Source organism: Tachysurus vachellii, chromosome 2, assembly GCF_030014155.1.
Source record: "Tachysurus vachellii isolate PV-2020 chromosome 2, HZAU_Pvac_v1, whole genome shotgun sequence".
NCBI classification, from domain to species: Eukaryota; Metazoa; Chordata; class Actinopteri; order Siluriformes; family Bagridae; genus Tachysurus; species Tachysurus vachellii.
Window position 1 is genome coordinate 11,040,317 of NC_083461.1, and position 16,262 is coordinate 11,056,578.

At 37.4% G+C, this 16,262-nt stretch overlaps 1 protein-coding gene across 2 annotated transcripts in view; it reads left to right on the top strand.

The window, feature by feature from the left end:
* Positions 1–2,142: 2,142 nt before the first annotated feature.
* LOC132863698 (cadherin-10) overlaps positions 2,143–16,262 on the top strand; it is a 37,682-nt gene continuing 23,562 nt past the window's right edge. The window contains exons 1-2 of one of the 2 annotated variants that reach the window (XM_060896655.1): positions 2,143–2,279; positions 8,330–8,668. In XM_060896655.1, coding sequence (XP_060752638.1) covers positions 8,471–8,668 — 198 coding nt within the window. In that variant the 5' untranslated portion in view covers positions 2,143–2,279; positions 8,330–8,470. Of the gene's footprint in view, positions 2,280–2,433; positions 2,599–8,329; positions 8,669–16,262 lie in introns of those variants that run through there. The other variant, XM_060896663.1, reaches the window with a different exon arrangement.

Here is a 16,262-nt window from a genome sequence, read left to right on the forward strand (position 1 = left end):
ATCAAACTAACAACCTTAAGATTGGTAGCCCAACACCTTAACCACTAGGCTACCACATCCCGCGTACATGACACGTTCAACAAGACATTGGGGAGTATGTATTATGGTATGCCTTCAAGGCTTCTTGTAAAACAGTCATAGTCACCTCATACAGGTCTGAGGGTTTGTCCGTCTCTGAATCTATGATCTTAGAATTCCACAAGTATTTCTAATTTGATGGGGTTGATGCTGCATGTGTGTGTGTGTGGGTGTGTGGGTGGGGGGGTCTTCATAAAATTAAAAATAAATAATTGAATCACGGACATGATAGTCATTATAGATCTCAGCCATTATACTGTAGATCTCAGAGGAGCACCGTCTATTATGTTGATTAAAATTAGTATCCAATAGCCACTGTGTCTCAGTGAGCTGTTTTTACTCAAACTCATCACCTTGCTCTGTTTAATCAGAATGGAAATACAGAGTTAACTCAAAATATTCGATCAGTAGTAAGAAAACTTCTCTGGCCTGTCACATCAAATGTAATTAACTTAAAAAGCTATACAAACCTATCTAATCATTTGTGATAATTAATAATCTATGTGTAAAAAGAAACCGTAGAAAGAAATTACACACACACACACACACACACACACACACACACACACACACACACACACACACACACACACACACACATACCTAAAACAGTATAAGCTATAATGGATAAAGATTTGCCACAACAGAAAGCCCCAGGCAAAGTTAATTACACTTTGAGTTGAACTGAGGGATCCTCTCACACTCATTTGTTCATTCTTATCTGTTAATATGTTAATTCAGTTGGATAAATTTCAGATCAGGAAAACACAGCAAATCTATGGATAAAAAGTTCAGGGCAAGCAGCCACCACTGAGTCATTTTTATTCCCTTTCTTTGCTAATAAAATATTCATAGAAACCCATGCGCTTCAAAGTATCTTTACTAGATAGGTTATCAGGCCTGTGGTACTTTTACACAAATCATCATATGAAAGGCTTCTATCTCTTCCTCTTACTAGCTAGCTATCTTTTACATGCTTAGTCATGTTCTTTTAATCTGTCTTCTCAATCTAAATTTAAAAACTGAACTTAAACCAAACCCCCTAAATGCCTGTTGCTTAGCTTACTCCCTGTTTAAATAGGAAGGCTGCACCATGTTCTTATGTGTGTTGGCTGTGATATGTGCATTCACTCAGGTAAGGTTCGATGCTAAATGTTAGACCTGAACAGAATTTCTGAAAGCTATCCTTCAAGAAACTTTCAAGGCATAAAGAATGAGAAGAAGTCAGCAAAAGTCCCTTGCCAGTCTCTTCTGCTGCTGCTTTACATCTTATGGTCTTTTTCTCCTTCATCTCGCTGTCATTGGCGCTGGATTAGTTCAGGCCTGGATTGCTTTAGACATCAAGCATCAGCGACTCCATCCATCATGAAATGACTTTTTGCAATGGATCATTACTGCCATCTATTGCTTGAGCTCCCTTTGTCTTTGTCCCTATCTCTATCTCCCTCACTCGCTCTCTTCCACTCTCTCTCTATATCTTTCCTTTTTCTCTTTGGCCATGTCCATCCTAACATCCCAGTGACGGCCTTTATGTATCCTTTCACTCCCACTGCGCTCTGTGGCAAGCTAAGTCAAAGCCACAGCTCCAGGGGACTAAAGGCTCTCCTAACCCCTCCTCTTTCTTCATTTTTTTCTTTCTTCCTGTCGTCTTTTACTGGGGACTTCTAAGTGGCAGCCAATCATGAGCTGAGTCCTTTCTCCTTCACTCTTTCTCTCCCTGACAGCAACGGACAGAGAGAGAGAGCGAGAGAGAGAGAGAGAGAGAGAGAGAGAGAGAGAGAGAGAGGTTATAAAGCATATAAATGTAGATGGATATTACAAAGAAAGAAAGAAAAAACAATTGAATAAACATAAAAGTAGAAATAAATTCAATCATACACATGCATTTGTATAGAAGGAATAAAAGAAGCAAGGACCATAGAGGGAAACATATTTGAAAGAGAAAACAGCATGTCAGTGTTGTAGCCACACACTCTCTCTCTCTCTCTCTCTCTCTCTCTCTCTCTCTCTCTCATACACAGTCTATTTCACACTCACACACCCTGGCTCCCATCCACGCATCTCCACTCGCAGACTGCACTCGAGCTTGGCGTGTAAGTGCAGGAAAGGTGACAGAGCAGGCAGTGCTTCGCTTTGCTAAAGAGGGACAGAGCAGCATGACTGCTAACGCGTATATCAGCAACGGAGCATGAACACTGAAGGTAAAACCTTTCTCACTCTCCCCCTCAGCATTGCTCGGTCTCTCTCTCTCTCTCTCTTTCTCTCTCTCTCTCTCTCTCTCTCTCTCTCTCTCTCTCTCCCACTCACTCTCACTCCATCCCTTTCTCTCAGACAGATGAAAGGAGCGCACTGAAAGAGTGCAGTCATGTACGTAATTTCTCTTGCTAAACCTAAAGGTTATTATTAAGACATGAGCGCTTCACCCCATGACTTACACTGCTGCTGTGGATGTATCTCACTGTAAGCCAGTTCAAACCTGTGAATAAAGTTAGTCAGAGAAGGATTCAAAGCTGCAACAATGTAAGTGGATTTATTTTCTTTACATTTGCAGGATATTAAAGAAGGGCTTAAACATGTGAAGAGATATAATGCAATGATTATATAATATGAATAAATCCTTCTTTGTGCATCAGTACTTATTTATAGCTGTAGAGTCACTTTTCGGTATTTCGGTATCTCGTGTGTGGAGTTGGGAAAGCTTGACTAAGGCTGGTAGCATCAGCAGTGCAAGTTCTATTGTTTAGATATTTTTTAGATTTTTTTTTTTTCCAGATAAAAAGAAATGAAATCATTTAATGCTTTACATTAGTGGACATTTTGTATTGCTCTACTTAGTGCATGGAGAGTCTGTGCTGATTTTAGAGATATCTTAATAGTTCGGCATTGTAAAATACTGGCTCATCAAAGACAGCAAAGAAGAGAGGGAAATGCAAATTTTGCTTTGAAGCGTTTTGAATTCCTTTAAATTCAGTCAGATCTTTAAATAGCCTGTCATGAACTGATAAGAGGAATTGTACATGCTTTGATTCTCTTGTTCTCTAGGAACGATCCTTATAGGAATTCTCCAATTACACAAATGCTTTTGCATGATTCCACTAAGCCGCTTATTACTGTGAACTGTCATCTGTCTACTCTTTTACTGCCTGGCTTCAAGTCACGTCATAAATTGTTGATGATCATAAAAAATGTGTATCATTTACTAAAAAACATCTATCTATCTATCTATCTATCTATCTATCTATCTATCTATCTATCCAAATTTTTCAATGGATAGACATGATGTAACATGATGTACACTGCAGAACAAATAAACACCACAGAAAGAAATGAAGAACAGAACGAGAAAACATTGAGGAAAATAATAAAAAAAAAGTATAAAGAAAAATAAATAAATAAAATTTTGTTCCAATCCAAAGTAAAGTTGCAAATAAATTAGATATTTTCTATTTTTTTTTCCCTTCTATTTTTTTTTACCCTTCCCTCTGTTCGCCATAATGATTTCTGGAGACAGTTTAAAGTGTTTATTTTTTCTTTTTGTTGTTGTTGTTGTTGTTTTGTTTTGTTTGGTTGTTTGTTTTTGGTGTTTTTTTTTTATACTGCCTCATTTACGTGTTTGCATCAGCTACGGATGTGAATGTACAACACTCATGACAGCTGAAGCTAATAACATCTAATAATATACAAAAAAAAATTACACGACCTTTAAACCTAAAACTATATGGGAAATTGGATTTTTAGCAAATGTTTTGCAGTCAATTACATCATTGACTTTAAAGAATCTTGTATAGGATTGTATAAATATTTTTTCTGAAGGATTACTAACTTTTTTTTCTGTTGTTTGAGTGTCATTTTGGAAAATATTGTATGTGAATACGCAGCAGGTATTAAACTGAAGATGAAGATTTCACTATTATTGGCAAGCTATTTACAGCATAAAGAGTATCCTAATGAATGTCTCATCAATGCAATACAGTCAATATTTGAATAGAATAAAAAACAGCAGAGACAGAGAGAGAGAGAGACAGAGAGAGAGAGAGAGAGAGAGAGAGAGAGAGAGAGAGAGAGAGAGAGAGAGAGAGAGAGAGAGAGAGAGAGAGAGAGAGAAGAGAGCGAGGAACATTGCCATAATTGTGCTGCATTCTTTGAGAGATGGTGAGCTCCACCAAGTGGTTGAGATTTTAAGTTACTTCACAACAATTCGCTCTGAGCAAAAAAAAAAACCTCTTGTCATTTTTTAAATCATGATGATATTACACTATCAATTTACAATCAATTTATGTTTGAAATGAAAAATTGTAATGACTATCTCTAGCTCTTATTTCTGATGGGATTGCTGCTTTCATTGCATTATCATTCTCTTCATAGATATCCATCAAGTTTATCTTAAAGACTTATGATGGTGTTTCAAGCTTTGTATCATATAGAATGGATTGCTCATCCAACATGCTATACCAGAACGCATTTCCCCTCTTTTTTTCCTTTCTATTCCATTTCGCAATCACTACTAGATCCCATCACAGCTTCAAATCCATTTTCCATCCTCTGCGTTTGTTAGACGTCAAGGTCATAGGAAAGGAGAAAAGGAAACAAAAAAAGAAAAAGAAAAAAAAACTTTCCTCTAAAGACATTGTGTAAAATGAATGTACTGACACAGACAGCGTTACCCCATATATGCGTACAACCATCCATCAGCACAGCACCAGCCGTGGAGAGGGCTAGCCCAGATTCCCTAAATGATCCATGTCTGAGGCAGCCCTCCGGGGCAAAGCAAAGAGAGAAAGAGAAGGAGAAAGGGAAAGGAATAACTGGCACAACACAGGGTTGAGCAAACGAGGCTGTGCTGGACTATGGGAAATGTATTCCCAGTAGGCACCACTGTTCCAGACTGATTTTTATAAGTCTCAGGAGAAATAGATCACTGCCTTGCAGACAGGACTACAGCAATTACAAAGACAGAGTCTCACTAGCCAGGGCACAGCCACTCTACTGACCTGAGTACTACTACTACTACTACTACTACTACTCTCTCTCTCTCTCTCTCTCTCTCTCTCTCTCTCTCTCTCTCTCACTCTCTCTCTCTCTCTCTCTCTCTCTCTCTCTCTCTCTCTGTCTGTGTGTAAGTTTTCAGTAAGTTTTGAAACCCGCTTGTACACCTACCATTTAATGACAAGTAAGACTGTGAGGCTTTATATCAGAGTATTTGCTTTTCCCCATTCCTTTTTTTTTTCTTTTTTCTTTTAAGCTACTGTAAATCCTCCTACACAGATCCCTTTCTTCATAAACAACATTTTAATATGCTGCTGAGTCTTAATACAATAATCAGGTTGAGATAATTAAATGAAAGTGCTGAACATCTGGCAAGGATTTTTGTGAGCCCATTCACCCCCTTGGCATGGGGCAGCAAGAAGAATTTTAAAAAGATGTGCTATTTTAATGCTTAATAGGCATACTGCATCAAAGATTAATATCCAGAATGCTATTAAAACCCAAGGACGGCCTTGAATGTTAATTACAAAATGCAATCACAATAATCACCATAGTTTAATAGCCACAAACAGTTTTAGGGAGATTCCAAGGATGCACTTGTCATCAGTCTAGAACAGCTCAACTCTGAGTGTGGAAGCCAGTACAAGGGAAAAAAAAAGAAACCCTTTATCAGCTTATAGCTTATTGGTGCCCTCTAAGTCAGCCACCACCACATAATCTCCTATCTGCACCGTTCCACAAACCACATCCATAACACTTTCTCAGCAGAACTGGTTCACAATGACTGCATACATGTGCAATCCACAGTATGATCCACAGCTCAACACAACCATGCTGCAGTAAGCAGAGCGTCATCGTGTCAACTTTTAATTATTACATAATTTAATATACAATAATAACGTAGTCTTAACCAATAGACCCTAATAAATGGAATTTCTGTTCATTTTTGCTATCAGTTTAAAATAAAAATACATATACACTATGCATTGTATGCAAATGTATTGACACCATCTGTGTCATAGCTTTACCAAAATGTCCCAAAATATCATTCATACTTCTAAAAATATCATATCAAAGTGTTTTGTGTCATTATGTACAGTATTTTGACTGCTTGTAAATGTGCTTGATTATGTTTTCAAATGTATGTGAAGTGTGAACCTGCCATGTTCCTGAAAACACAGAAAGGATGCACGCATACTAGCTTTACTCACACACAGTAGCGCTCTAGCTTTTATAACGTATAAAGACAAAGTAGACTTCAGTTGGTCATCTGGAGGAGAGACATGCATAATGCTCAAGAAAAAAGAAACAGATAAATTGATATTTATTCTGGTACTGAGAGTGCACTTAATCATACCTAACATATATATTACATTTAAATTTACCGCATTTAGCAGACACCCTTATCCAGTGTGACTTAATTTTTTTTTTTTTATTTCAATATATACAACTGAGTAATTGAGGGTTAAGGACCTTGCTCAGGGCCCCAGCAGTAGCAACTTGGCAGACCTGGGATTCAAACTCACAACCTTCCGATCAGTAGTCCAACACCTTAACCACGAGTATTATTATCAACATCTTAACCACCTTATTCAAGTATTATTAACAAATGATAGTGACTTCCTATGTCATTTAAAATTATATGATGAATTTTCAAAAGGTAATAAAATTGTCCCTGAGCTAGAAAAGGACAAGACATACCCAGATTGCACTAACGCGGAATCAAGGAGAGACAATGTCAACGGAAAATATTTGTGCCTCACACTAATCATCATTTCCGGATTACGGAGAATCTTATTATATATAATCTAATTGAACATTTGTATAGAAGTGCACAGTATGTTTTTATCATTGACAAAAAAAGACGTATAGTCTGTAGTGTGTGTAGAATAGAATGTACTTATATCTATATATGAATATATTTTAAAATGATTATATTTATTTAAATTCTTATTACGTGGACAAAATGTGCATTTGTGTGAAGAACAACATTTGTGTGAAGGTGTAAGAAGAATTCATTAAAAGTGCCAGTTTGATGGTATTTCTATCTACTGTACAAATTATAGAGTTAATCAAACCGCCGTACACTAGCTGTACAATGATGCCAAGAGGTGTTTACATTTTATATTCCCCCACTATTATAATCTTACCAATGTAATCTTACCTACATGAACAGCACATTTTAGAAGCATGTAGACTGACCCCACACTCTCGGTTAAAAATTCTACACTAGCACATAACACCTCGGCCCTTAACGTGATGTTTAATTCATAAAGACTGCTACAGAGGTGTTGAATGTAAACGTTTTCCCCAGCTCTCTGACCCTGAGATACACGAACAACACATCTGATGCCCACAAGAGGCCTTCCCATGCTGGGCCTGAATGAATTCATTATCAACGTTAGTACAGACAGTGATTCCAAAAATTACAACAGTCGACAGACTTTTAAAGTATCTTTTAAATGATGCCCAGTTTCATCTGTATCTCATTAATTAAATTATTTCATTCATGCTCGTACGATAATGTGCTTTTACAAGTACTATTTCAGTAACATCAAAAAGGACCATAGATCCAATTTGTTATAGAAAAAAGAGCTATATATGCTTTGTTCTTTTATATGCCTTCATTGACATTGTGTCATTTTATTCTCCGTTTCCTTCTCATGTAAATTCAGATCGTTGAGCAAGAACGACATAATATTATGAATTCGCTTCTGATTTGCTTGTGATCCCCTCAGAGACACAGTGGGGTAATAAATGGCTATCAGGCTGGCATGACACTTTGGCCTTCCACATTTTCCTTGTAAACTGGCTCGCACGGAATGAAGGAAGAACGATTTATTAGGATTAAGTTCCAAAAGCCCATAAATTATGCATGCGCTCCCTAAATTACCATTCAGCAGTGCTCTTGGGGCACACTGTGCTTCAGTGAGTCATTGTGGGTTTAGCTAAGCAGCCTGCTCTGTTTATTGTGTACCATAGACTTGTATGTAATCAGAACTTTGAGCATAGCTCTGCAGTTCACTCTAGATTTTTGATCTACATCTGTATGATATCCATTCCTAAATAAATAATGGGTATAAATATGTTTTTGGAGTTGTTTTTAAAGTATTTGTAACTTTTTTGGACTTTCTAACGATTGAACTGCTGCCAACTTTCAAGCTATTCAGTTGCTTTTATCTCAAGGATTTAAAAAAAAAAAAAAAAAAAAAAAAGCATGATGCATAATTCTGTGCCTCATCAATCTTGTCTTGCATTCTTTCAGGCCTGAACAAGAGAGGAGAAAAAGAGAATGAGGATAGGATGTCCCATTCTGTTGTGATTTGCATTCAGCTGTATCTCCCAAACAACACTCAAACCGCTAATTGATTCCTTATCAAGGACTCTCCAGGAGCGATTGGATACAATGATAACTAATCAGCTCACTTTGCTTCTGCTGTTGTCCATCCTGGAGTGGAGCTCAGCCTTGCTCCGCCCGGTGCCTGGATTTAGCACAGCCGATAGGGATGGACGGACACTTCACCGTTCTAAGCGTGGATGGATGTGGAATAGTTTCTTTCTCTTGGAGGAGTGGACCGGAAGTGGAAAGCAATATGTGGGCAAGGTAAGATTGGAGTTTAATCCTTAATGGAAGCCAAGTCGCAAAATGTATGATGCTTGAAATTAAATATCAGCAAAACACAATAATAATTTAGAGATCTATTATATCCTCTTGTGTTTCCTCTGCAAAGAGGTGAGCAGGAAAAAGCTATACACGTTGTTACATCAAACTAAAGCACCTAAATATAACACCTATGTACAAAATATCCTAATCCACTTTAGATTTTCCATTATGACTGAAATCCTTGAATACACTTACAGCACAATATGAAAGTCAAAGCCATTCTATAATATAACTCCAGAGTATTTCACAGCTACAGAAAGGTGTGCTGAGCAGTACTCTGATAAAAATCACAATAGTGTAAGTGTTCTTCTCTGCCTGCATGGCATCAGATCAGAGTGAAGTGCTTGTCAAGCCACCGGCGTAAACGCCAAGCTCTGAGACGACCATAATTTAGAAAGCAGCAGTTACAGTCCTGGGGGGGAGGAGAGAAATGAGGGCGACTGTCAGCAGCCAATTTTCTGTTGAGGAAGCTTGCTTTCATCGCTCCCTTCATCTTGCCCAAGTAAACAAGTGTCATGAGCAGGGGTTTGAGGCAGAGAAGGGACTTGAGTCTGTGAGTGCCAACAGATAGCATCTTGTCCTTTCACATCTATGAAGTGTGAATGAAGAGATCATTGGCTAGCAGACCCAAGCTTTTGAGCAGGGAAAGTGAGAAATAATGAATGAAGGTGATAAAGAAAACAATAAATCATAAAACAAGGTAGAAGAAAGAGATGCGCTCTGCCATAGCATCATTGTGTGGATGTGTTGAAGCAGTAAAGCAGTGCTGACTGGGACAAGTTCATCAGTAGAGGTAGTGTTATACTCATCAGTTGCTTGGCCTCTTTCCCAGTATTTGGATGCTTCTGTTTGTGTGCTCTCTCTCTCTCTTTCTCTCTCTCTCTCTCTCTCTATCTCTCTCTCTCTCTCTCTCTCTCTCTCTCTCTCTCTCTTTCTCTCTCTCTTTCTCTCACTCTGTGTTTGTCTTTGGAATTCTAACAATCACCCGTGGCCCGCCTTATTCCTGTCTATCCGATCACATTCCCAAGAAAAGTACTAGGAAACAAATGAATGCCATAAATAATAAGTATGGAGAAGAGAAAATGTTTCAAAGATGACTCTAAGCAGATGTGTTACCATTAATCCCATCAATTTCCATCAGTGCATAGTAGTGAATCTGTGTCAGAGCCTCTGTGCTGACCGATGAAAAGGCACTTAAAACCCAGCAAGAACCCTTCAAAGCCATTGATGGTCTTTCTTATAAAGATAATTCACCAGCCATTGCCCTGTTCTGTGGGAGGCCATGTTTATTTATGGCCAATGGAGCCTCCTTTCATATTTAAATCATAACTATTGCTTTATTCAGACATGGTCTCATGCTCGTAAAATCAAAGAAATGTGCACAACTCAATTTGTATTGGAAATTGGAGAGGTTAAGGTTAAGATCTAATTTTTCTCATTTTATTCAAGACCAATCATATTGCATTTCAACATTTTCCAGACTTTATTCAAGTTTTAATTTGAAAATGCTAATTCAAGCATGTATTTACAATAACATGTATTGCAAATGAGTGCATATTTTTGAGACAGCGTTTGAATTCAACTGCAAAATCTGTTTACATCTACAGAGAATTATCACTCTTTTTGTTGGTATTGGCTGATTTTTTTTTATTATTATTATTTGTGGCTCCATTAATGATGTCTATGTCTATATCTAAATGCTTCCATATATTTGAGGTCTTCCAAGAGATATTCCTGTTCTCTGCTTTGTCCTATCCATTGCCCTAGCCTTTACAGTGTGACAGCACTGTAGCCTGTAGCCTGCATTCATTGATACACTTTCTCCATCATGAAAATTCAGCATTGGACTGGATTAGCCTTGCATCAGTGTAAATTGGTTGCAAGATCAAGATGGCCAACAGTATTTGTTTGTTCTGGACTGTCACCTTTGCTTGCAGGGTTGCCTCGGATATCCACATCCTCCCAGTTGACAAGAAGGGGGCAACAGTAGCTATCGTAAATCTCTGTCTGCATTTTCTCCAGCCATACATTTGTGCATTTACATTTCACTATTAGATAAAAAATGGGTAGGTATAGGGTGCCTTTGCTTTGGAGCCCAGTGGTACCTGAGACACCTGGTGAGAATTTTCATTTCTAATCTGTCAATCTTTGTGTTTGATGTCTTGTGGAAAATTAGTGTCCATATGATCCTGAATTGCATCATACAAACATACTAGAGTCTTGATTGGCTTCTTGCCCACCATTGGATGTGGTTCACTGCCAATTTGTAAATGTTGCACTGACAGCTTTCCCTTTTGATGATGGAAATTTTTCTGGATTTGCTTGGTTTGATCTTCATTCCAGGCAGTTTGATATTTTCCTGAAGTTTTCTCAGGAGCCACTGGTGCATGGCCTCATTGTAGCGAACGTTGTCAGGTCATCCGTTTAAACTCTAGTGGGAAAAAAGCCTTAAGCAGGATTTTATTTGCTCCAATTAAGCAACCACCCGCCATGGAGATCTTATAATTACCTCCAATGGAATTGTGAAGATAAGTATGGAGATGTTTCAGCCTGCCATGATTTTCACTTCCAAATGCTGCCATATTGTGGTTTAGTCTAGTGTCATCACACATAGCTGGGCATCATGGAACTAGTCCTGGGTGTGTGATGCTCTCAAATACCAATGCAAAGAAATGCACCCCAGGGGAAGTTGAGGGGAACTTAGCCAAAGGCATTGGCAAGATCCAAAAACACCACATGGAAGTCTCTTCCATCTCTTTTGGCAGCCTGCATCTGATGCCAGATCATGGTTATATTTATAGAGATAAATAAAGAGATTTGTTTCCAGGTAGTCCAGCAGCTTTTGTGCCACCATGCTAAAGAATATTTAGCCTTCGACAATGATCTAATCTGGTGAAACTGACTGAGGTCAACAGAATCCTACTCTTTTGCTATTTGGATGCCTTCTGCACTACTCCATGATGTCAGGATTTTCCAGGATCTTTCTGCCACCCTCATCACCCTCATCTACAGTCTGGATACTTATAAAATGCCTGGTGGCTTTTTTTTTAGGCCTGCCTTTGGCACTGAAAGTTTCCCAGACTTTTTTTCTTTGTCTGTAGGTCTATTACAAGTTTTAAAGGATCTTAGTATATACTAACTCTTGCCTGCTCTTTCATCCTGTGCTTTTCCCTCAGGTTCTCAGCTCTCCTTAGTGTTGTGAGCTTGACCTTGATGTCATATTGCAAAAGGTTAATGTCCTCCTTCTTCTCCTCTGTGGCATTTCCACACTGCTTTTTCAGCTGTCTTTATGCTTTCACCAGCCATTTTATTTCCTGCCACCACATGGACTTTCACTGTTGTTACAAAACACTGAGTTGGATATCAGTTCCCACAAGTGTCTCCATGATGTGTCAGAGGTCAGTCAACTTCCCTCTACAGAAACTGTATAACGATTTCATCACTTCCTCTGAAATGTGTACAGTCTGACTGAGTGTTAAAAACAAATATGCAAATAACATTAAAGTGACATTTGATTTATTTTATTAGTTGTGAATCTTTAAATGAAAGGATTGTTAGAACTTTTCTAATATGGCAGGATCAAAACAATTTAGACAACTTTTAAAATGATTTTAAAATGTAGTGTTGAGTGGGCATTTTAATTGCATTTAAATCTGGGCAGCCAACGTAAAATGTTTTCTACAAAAATACATATTTGCACCTGAATATGAATTCTCTCTCATATTATGCATGCTAATAAGGAAAATACATGCTTAAAGTTTAATTTTCCTATTAGCATTTGAATATAAACAAAAATATAGACATCCTTTTTTTATTTTTAGACCAGAACAATCAATCTTTTTTAAAAATCATACAATACTCTCAGCAATCCAGAACAACACATCGTATATTATGATTTCTTTTCACATGTTTATTAAGCACAGAACTCATATAAATCAATGTCAAATGGCCATTTAAAACCCAGATGAATAAAATCTAATATTCATAAGTATCCTGTTGCTCCCTCAGAAATTTGGTCGTCCACTTAATGATTTAACTCTTTAATATCCGTGAGTCTACTGGAGGTAAGAACAGATATTTTGGTCAACATGAAGTACACAGAAACGTTGACATCCCTTTTACTACACAGCACAAGAGCAAAGCTGCAGTACTTAGCACTGTATTGTCATTAGTCAGTAGAAGTACATAAGCAGTCAGATCCTAGTGAGTAGCTGAAGTGCTAGAACCTGGCATGCAGTTGGCCTCCTTTTGTGGCTGTGGTTTGATGGAAGGGCAGTAGCTCACACGTTGTTCTATCCGCACTATTGATGTGAACAAAATCCTATTAACCTCCCCAAGCCCTGTGATTCACTGGGTAAGTAAACAAGCTCATACTCTTCAGTCTTTCCTTTGCCCTCATTCGGCTTCTCCTTACAAGCCCTTTCCTGTTCCTCCACACTTGACTCCTCTAGAGTCACCTACTGTAGGAAAAGACCAATCCCCTAAGATTCTGCTAAGCAGAGTTAACAATGATTGATTGCACTAATTACGGTGAGTGAAAGAGTGAAAGGAATTGTTTACTGTATCCACACAGAGAGAGTGTGAGAGAGTGTGAAGATTGCTAAAACTTGCTAAGTGTGAATTATGAACTTATTGGCATGAGGCAATCTCACTAGCTGCCCTACAGTAAAACATGATCTTGCTGTCACTGAAACAACAATATTCATTTACTAAATTAATTCTTATGGTCTATGGCAGGCGACAGCAATTTAAACCTCCAAATTTTAACACTGTATTAGCTGGCGATAAATATCATACGGTAAAAAAAATAAGTTTCAAATTTTTAAAAACTCTAAAGCAGATGAACCGCAATTTGCTTCCATTTGCATACATATACACATTCTTTACTCATTCATTCTCGGCACCTGTTACTACTCATTAACTAATTGTGTGCTTGATGATACGTTATTTAGGTAAACAATTGTACACAAGTTAATGGAGTCACTTGAGCTTCAGTGCTGTGATTATAAAAATGTCGTTGCAATACAATTACTCACATCAGACTACACAACCACCTGGAATGATTTCTCAATTACAGACACAGCAAAAAATGTTGGTGTCTACTTTAGGATGAATCATATTCATGGTCCTATATATTATACCACCTCAAAACACTAAAATAGTAAGTCACAAAGGACTGCAGATCATTCTGTATTCACTGAAAGCAATCCCACAGACATTCTGGCAGACGATTTTGTACACACTTTTACAGACAATTTTTCAAGGTGTGAAAGCTATCTGAACGTGTGTGCTGTTTGTCCCTATCCACTTAAATACCACATCAGTATTCTGGACAAGACCCGGAAGGTAATTGTCAATGTTCATGTGTTTTTTCAACCTGTTCCTACAAGGTGTTCTGCATAAGATGAAACACAATGTGAAAATGCTGTATACTTGAGTATTCATAGGGAAATTATATTTATAATATTATCTATCTATCTATCTATCTATCTATCTATCTATCTATCTATCTATCTATCTATCTATCTATCTATCTATCTAACTACACACACACACTCACACACACACACACACACACACACACATATATATATATATATATATATATATATATATATATATATATATATATATATATATATATATATATATATATTTATATATATATATGAAGTGTTCATTGCCCATTACAGATTTAACAAAGGCTATCTGTTCATGTTGCCAATCTCACAAAGACTGCAGTGTCAGGCAAAAAGGACATTACTCTGTGCCAAAAAGTTTTCACTGAGCAAATGAATTTGTAATCAGTATTCCTTGCCATGCCTTGCTTTCGCTATGTTGTCTCTGAAATGTGGCGAGGGAGTTGAAATGTGGAGAAAATCTGCATGGCCAAAACATATTCATGATATTTTTCATGAATCACCATAAACTGCCACTGTGTGGCTAGGGGATATTTTATTCTGAAATGTATTTTAATTTGTCCCTAAAGCCCCAGAAGAGTCCTTTTTCTGGCCAGTAATTAGGACACCCTGTGTGTTCCTCTGAGGCTATGGAGAGCAGCTGAATGAAAAACATTGGCTACATTGTGGAAAAGAAACATCTGGAGAATTGTTATTCAGAGGCATTAGAAATGAAAAATACAAAGGGAATTGCAATCAATTAGCCTTGTTACTAACTGCTGTAATGGTACATGTTCAGGTTGGCGTGTATAAGACTGGGCATAGCCAACAGTCATCTTAGTGCATTAGTCCAGAAAAATGAAAAATGACCAACAGTAGAAGAGAGAAAATTCAATTAACTAGCCATAATTGTTTATGTAATTGTAGAGCGCATACATAGACTATTTACTTTGGGCCTAACATTTGCCTCTAGCTGATATGCTTATACTTATATACTATTTTGATCCATTCAGTATATACTATGACTATACTCATACATCAAAACATCAATAATCCAGCTTGTATTAACCTCTTATCAATGCCTTCTGTTCATGCATGTGCTTACTGCAAAGAACAACTTATTTTATGTATGTATCCCATAAGCCATTGCAGTCTGGTGTCTGTCAAATGCCAATTATCCTACGCTCATGTGTGTTTGTGTTGATTTCTCGCTGTCATCGGCTATTGTTGCGCGTCTTTGTCGTAGATGGTGACAAATGAGAGCTAGGCTTGATTGTAGGATTTTTCTACCCAGGACAGTAATTTCAGGGCTGTCAGGGGATTTTATTCAAAAGCTATGATGAAAATGGGATCTGCATTAATATAGAAGCTCCTCCTTATTAAAACACACATTAGTGCTTTTTCCCTGATTCTCTAGTACCTTATTATAATATGTTGTTTGTTGTCAAAGGTACCCTTTAATAGAACATTTTTTTTCATATTGTAATTGCAGTGGAGGGTTTTCACTCTTGCTTCGTGTGGAGGTGATGGTGGTGGTGATGGTGGTGGCGGTAGGGGAGATGTGTGCATTATTTAAAGGCGTACAGTAATCATACAAAAATCATCTATTTATTAAAGCCTTAGAGCTTTTTTCATTTGTGAACGTCCCATGGATAGAATTCAGTAGGTCCAAGATGACATTATTTTTTATTATTATTAAAGAATAGTTGATTTTGAGGTATTGAGGTTTGCATTAAACCCAAGGGATAAGTCAAACAGGCTAAGAACTCAATTATAAATGTAATAACTTTGATAATGGAAGGTGGTTATTTCCACACCTGTAACTAAATTAAAATTCATTCTTTATATCTGACTATGCTTAATAGACCTTTGGGGGACTCTGAACTCCCCTTTGAGAGCCACCATTACTGTTAAACCAGTACAGGTTTGGGTACTAACGGTGTCATTTGCAATCCATAGGTGTATTCAGGCACATAACTGCATTTAAACAGCTCTTTATGAATGAAGCTTTAATCAGTTATCATTATTCAATAATGAATATAATTAATTTAAATTTGAAATTTATTTATTGTTACTTATTAACCTATAATTCACCTTTGCTTACGTGTCTCTAGTAGTGACTGCTAAATAACTAG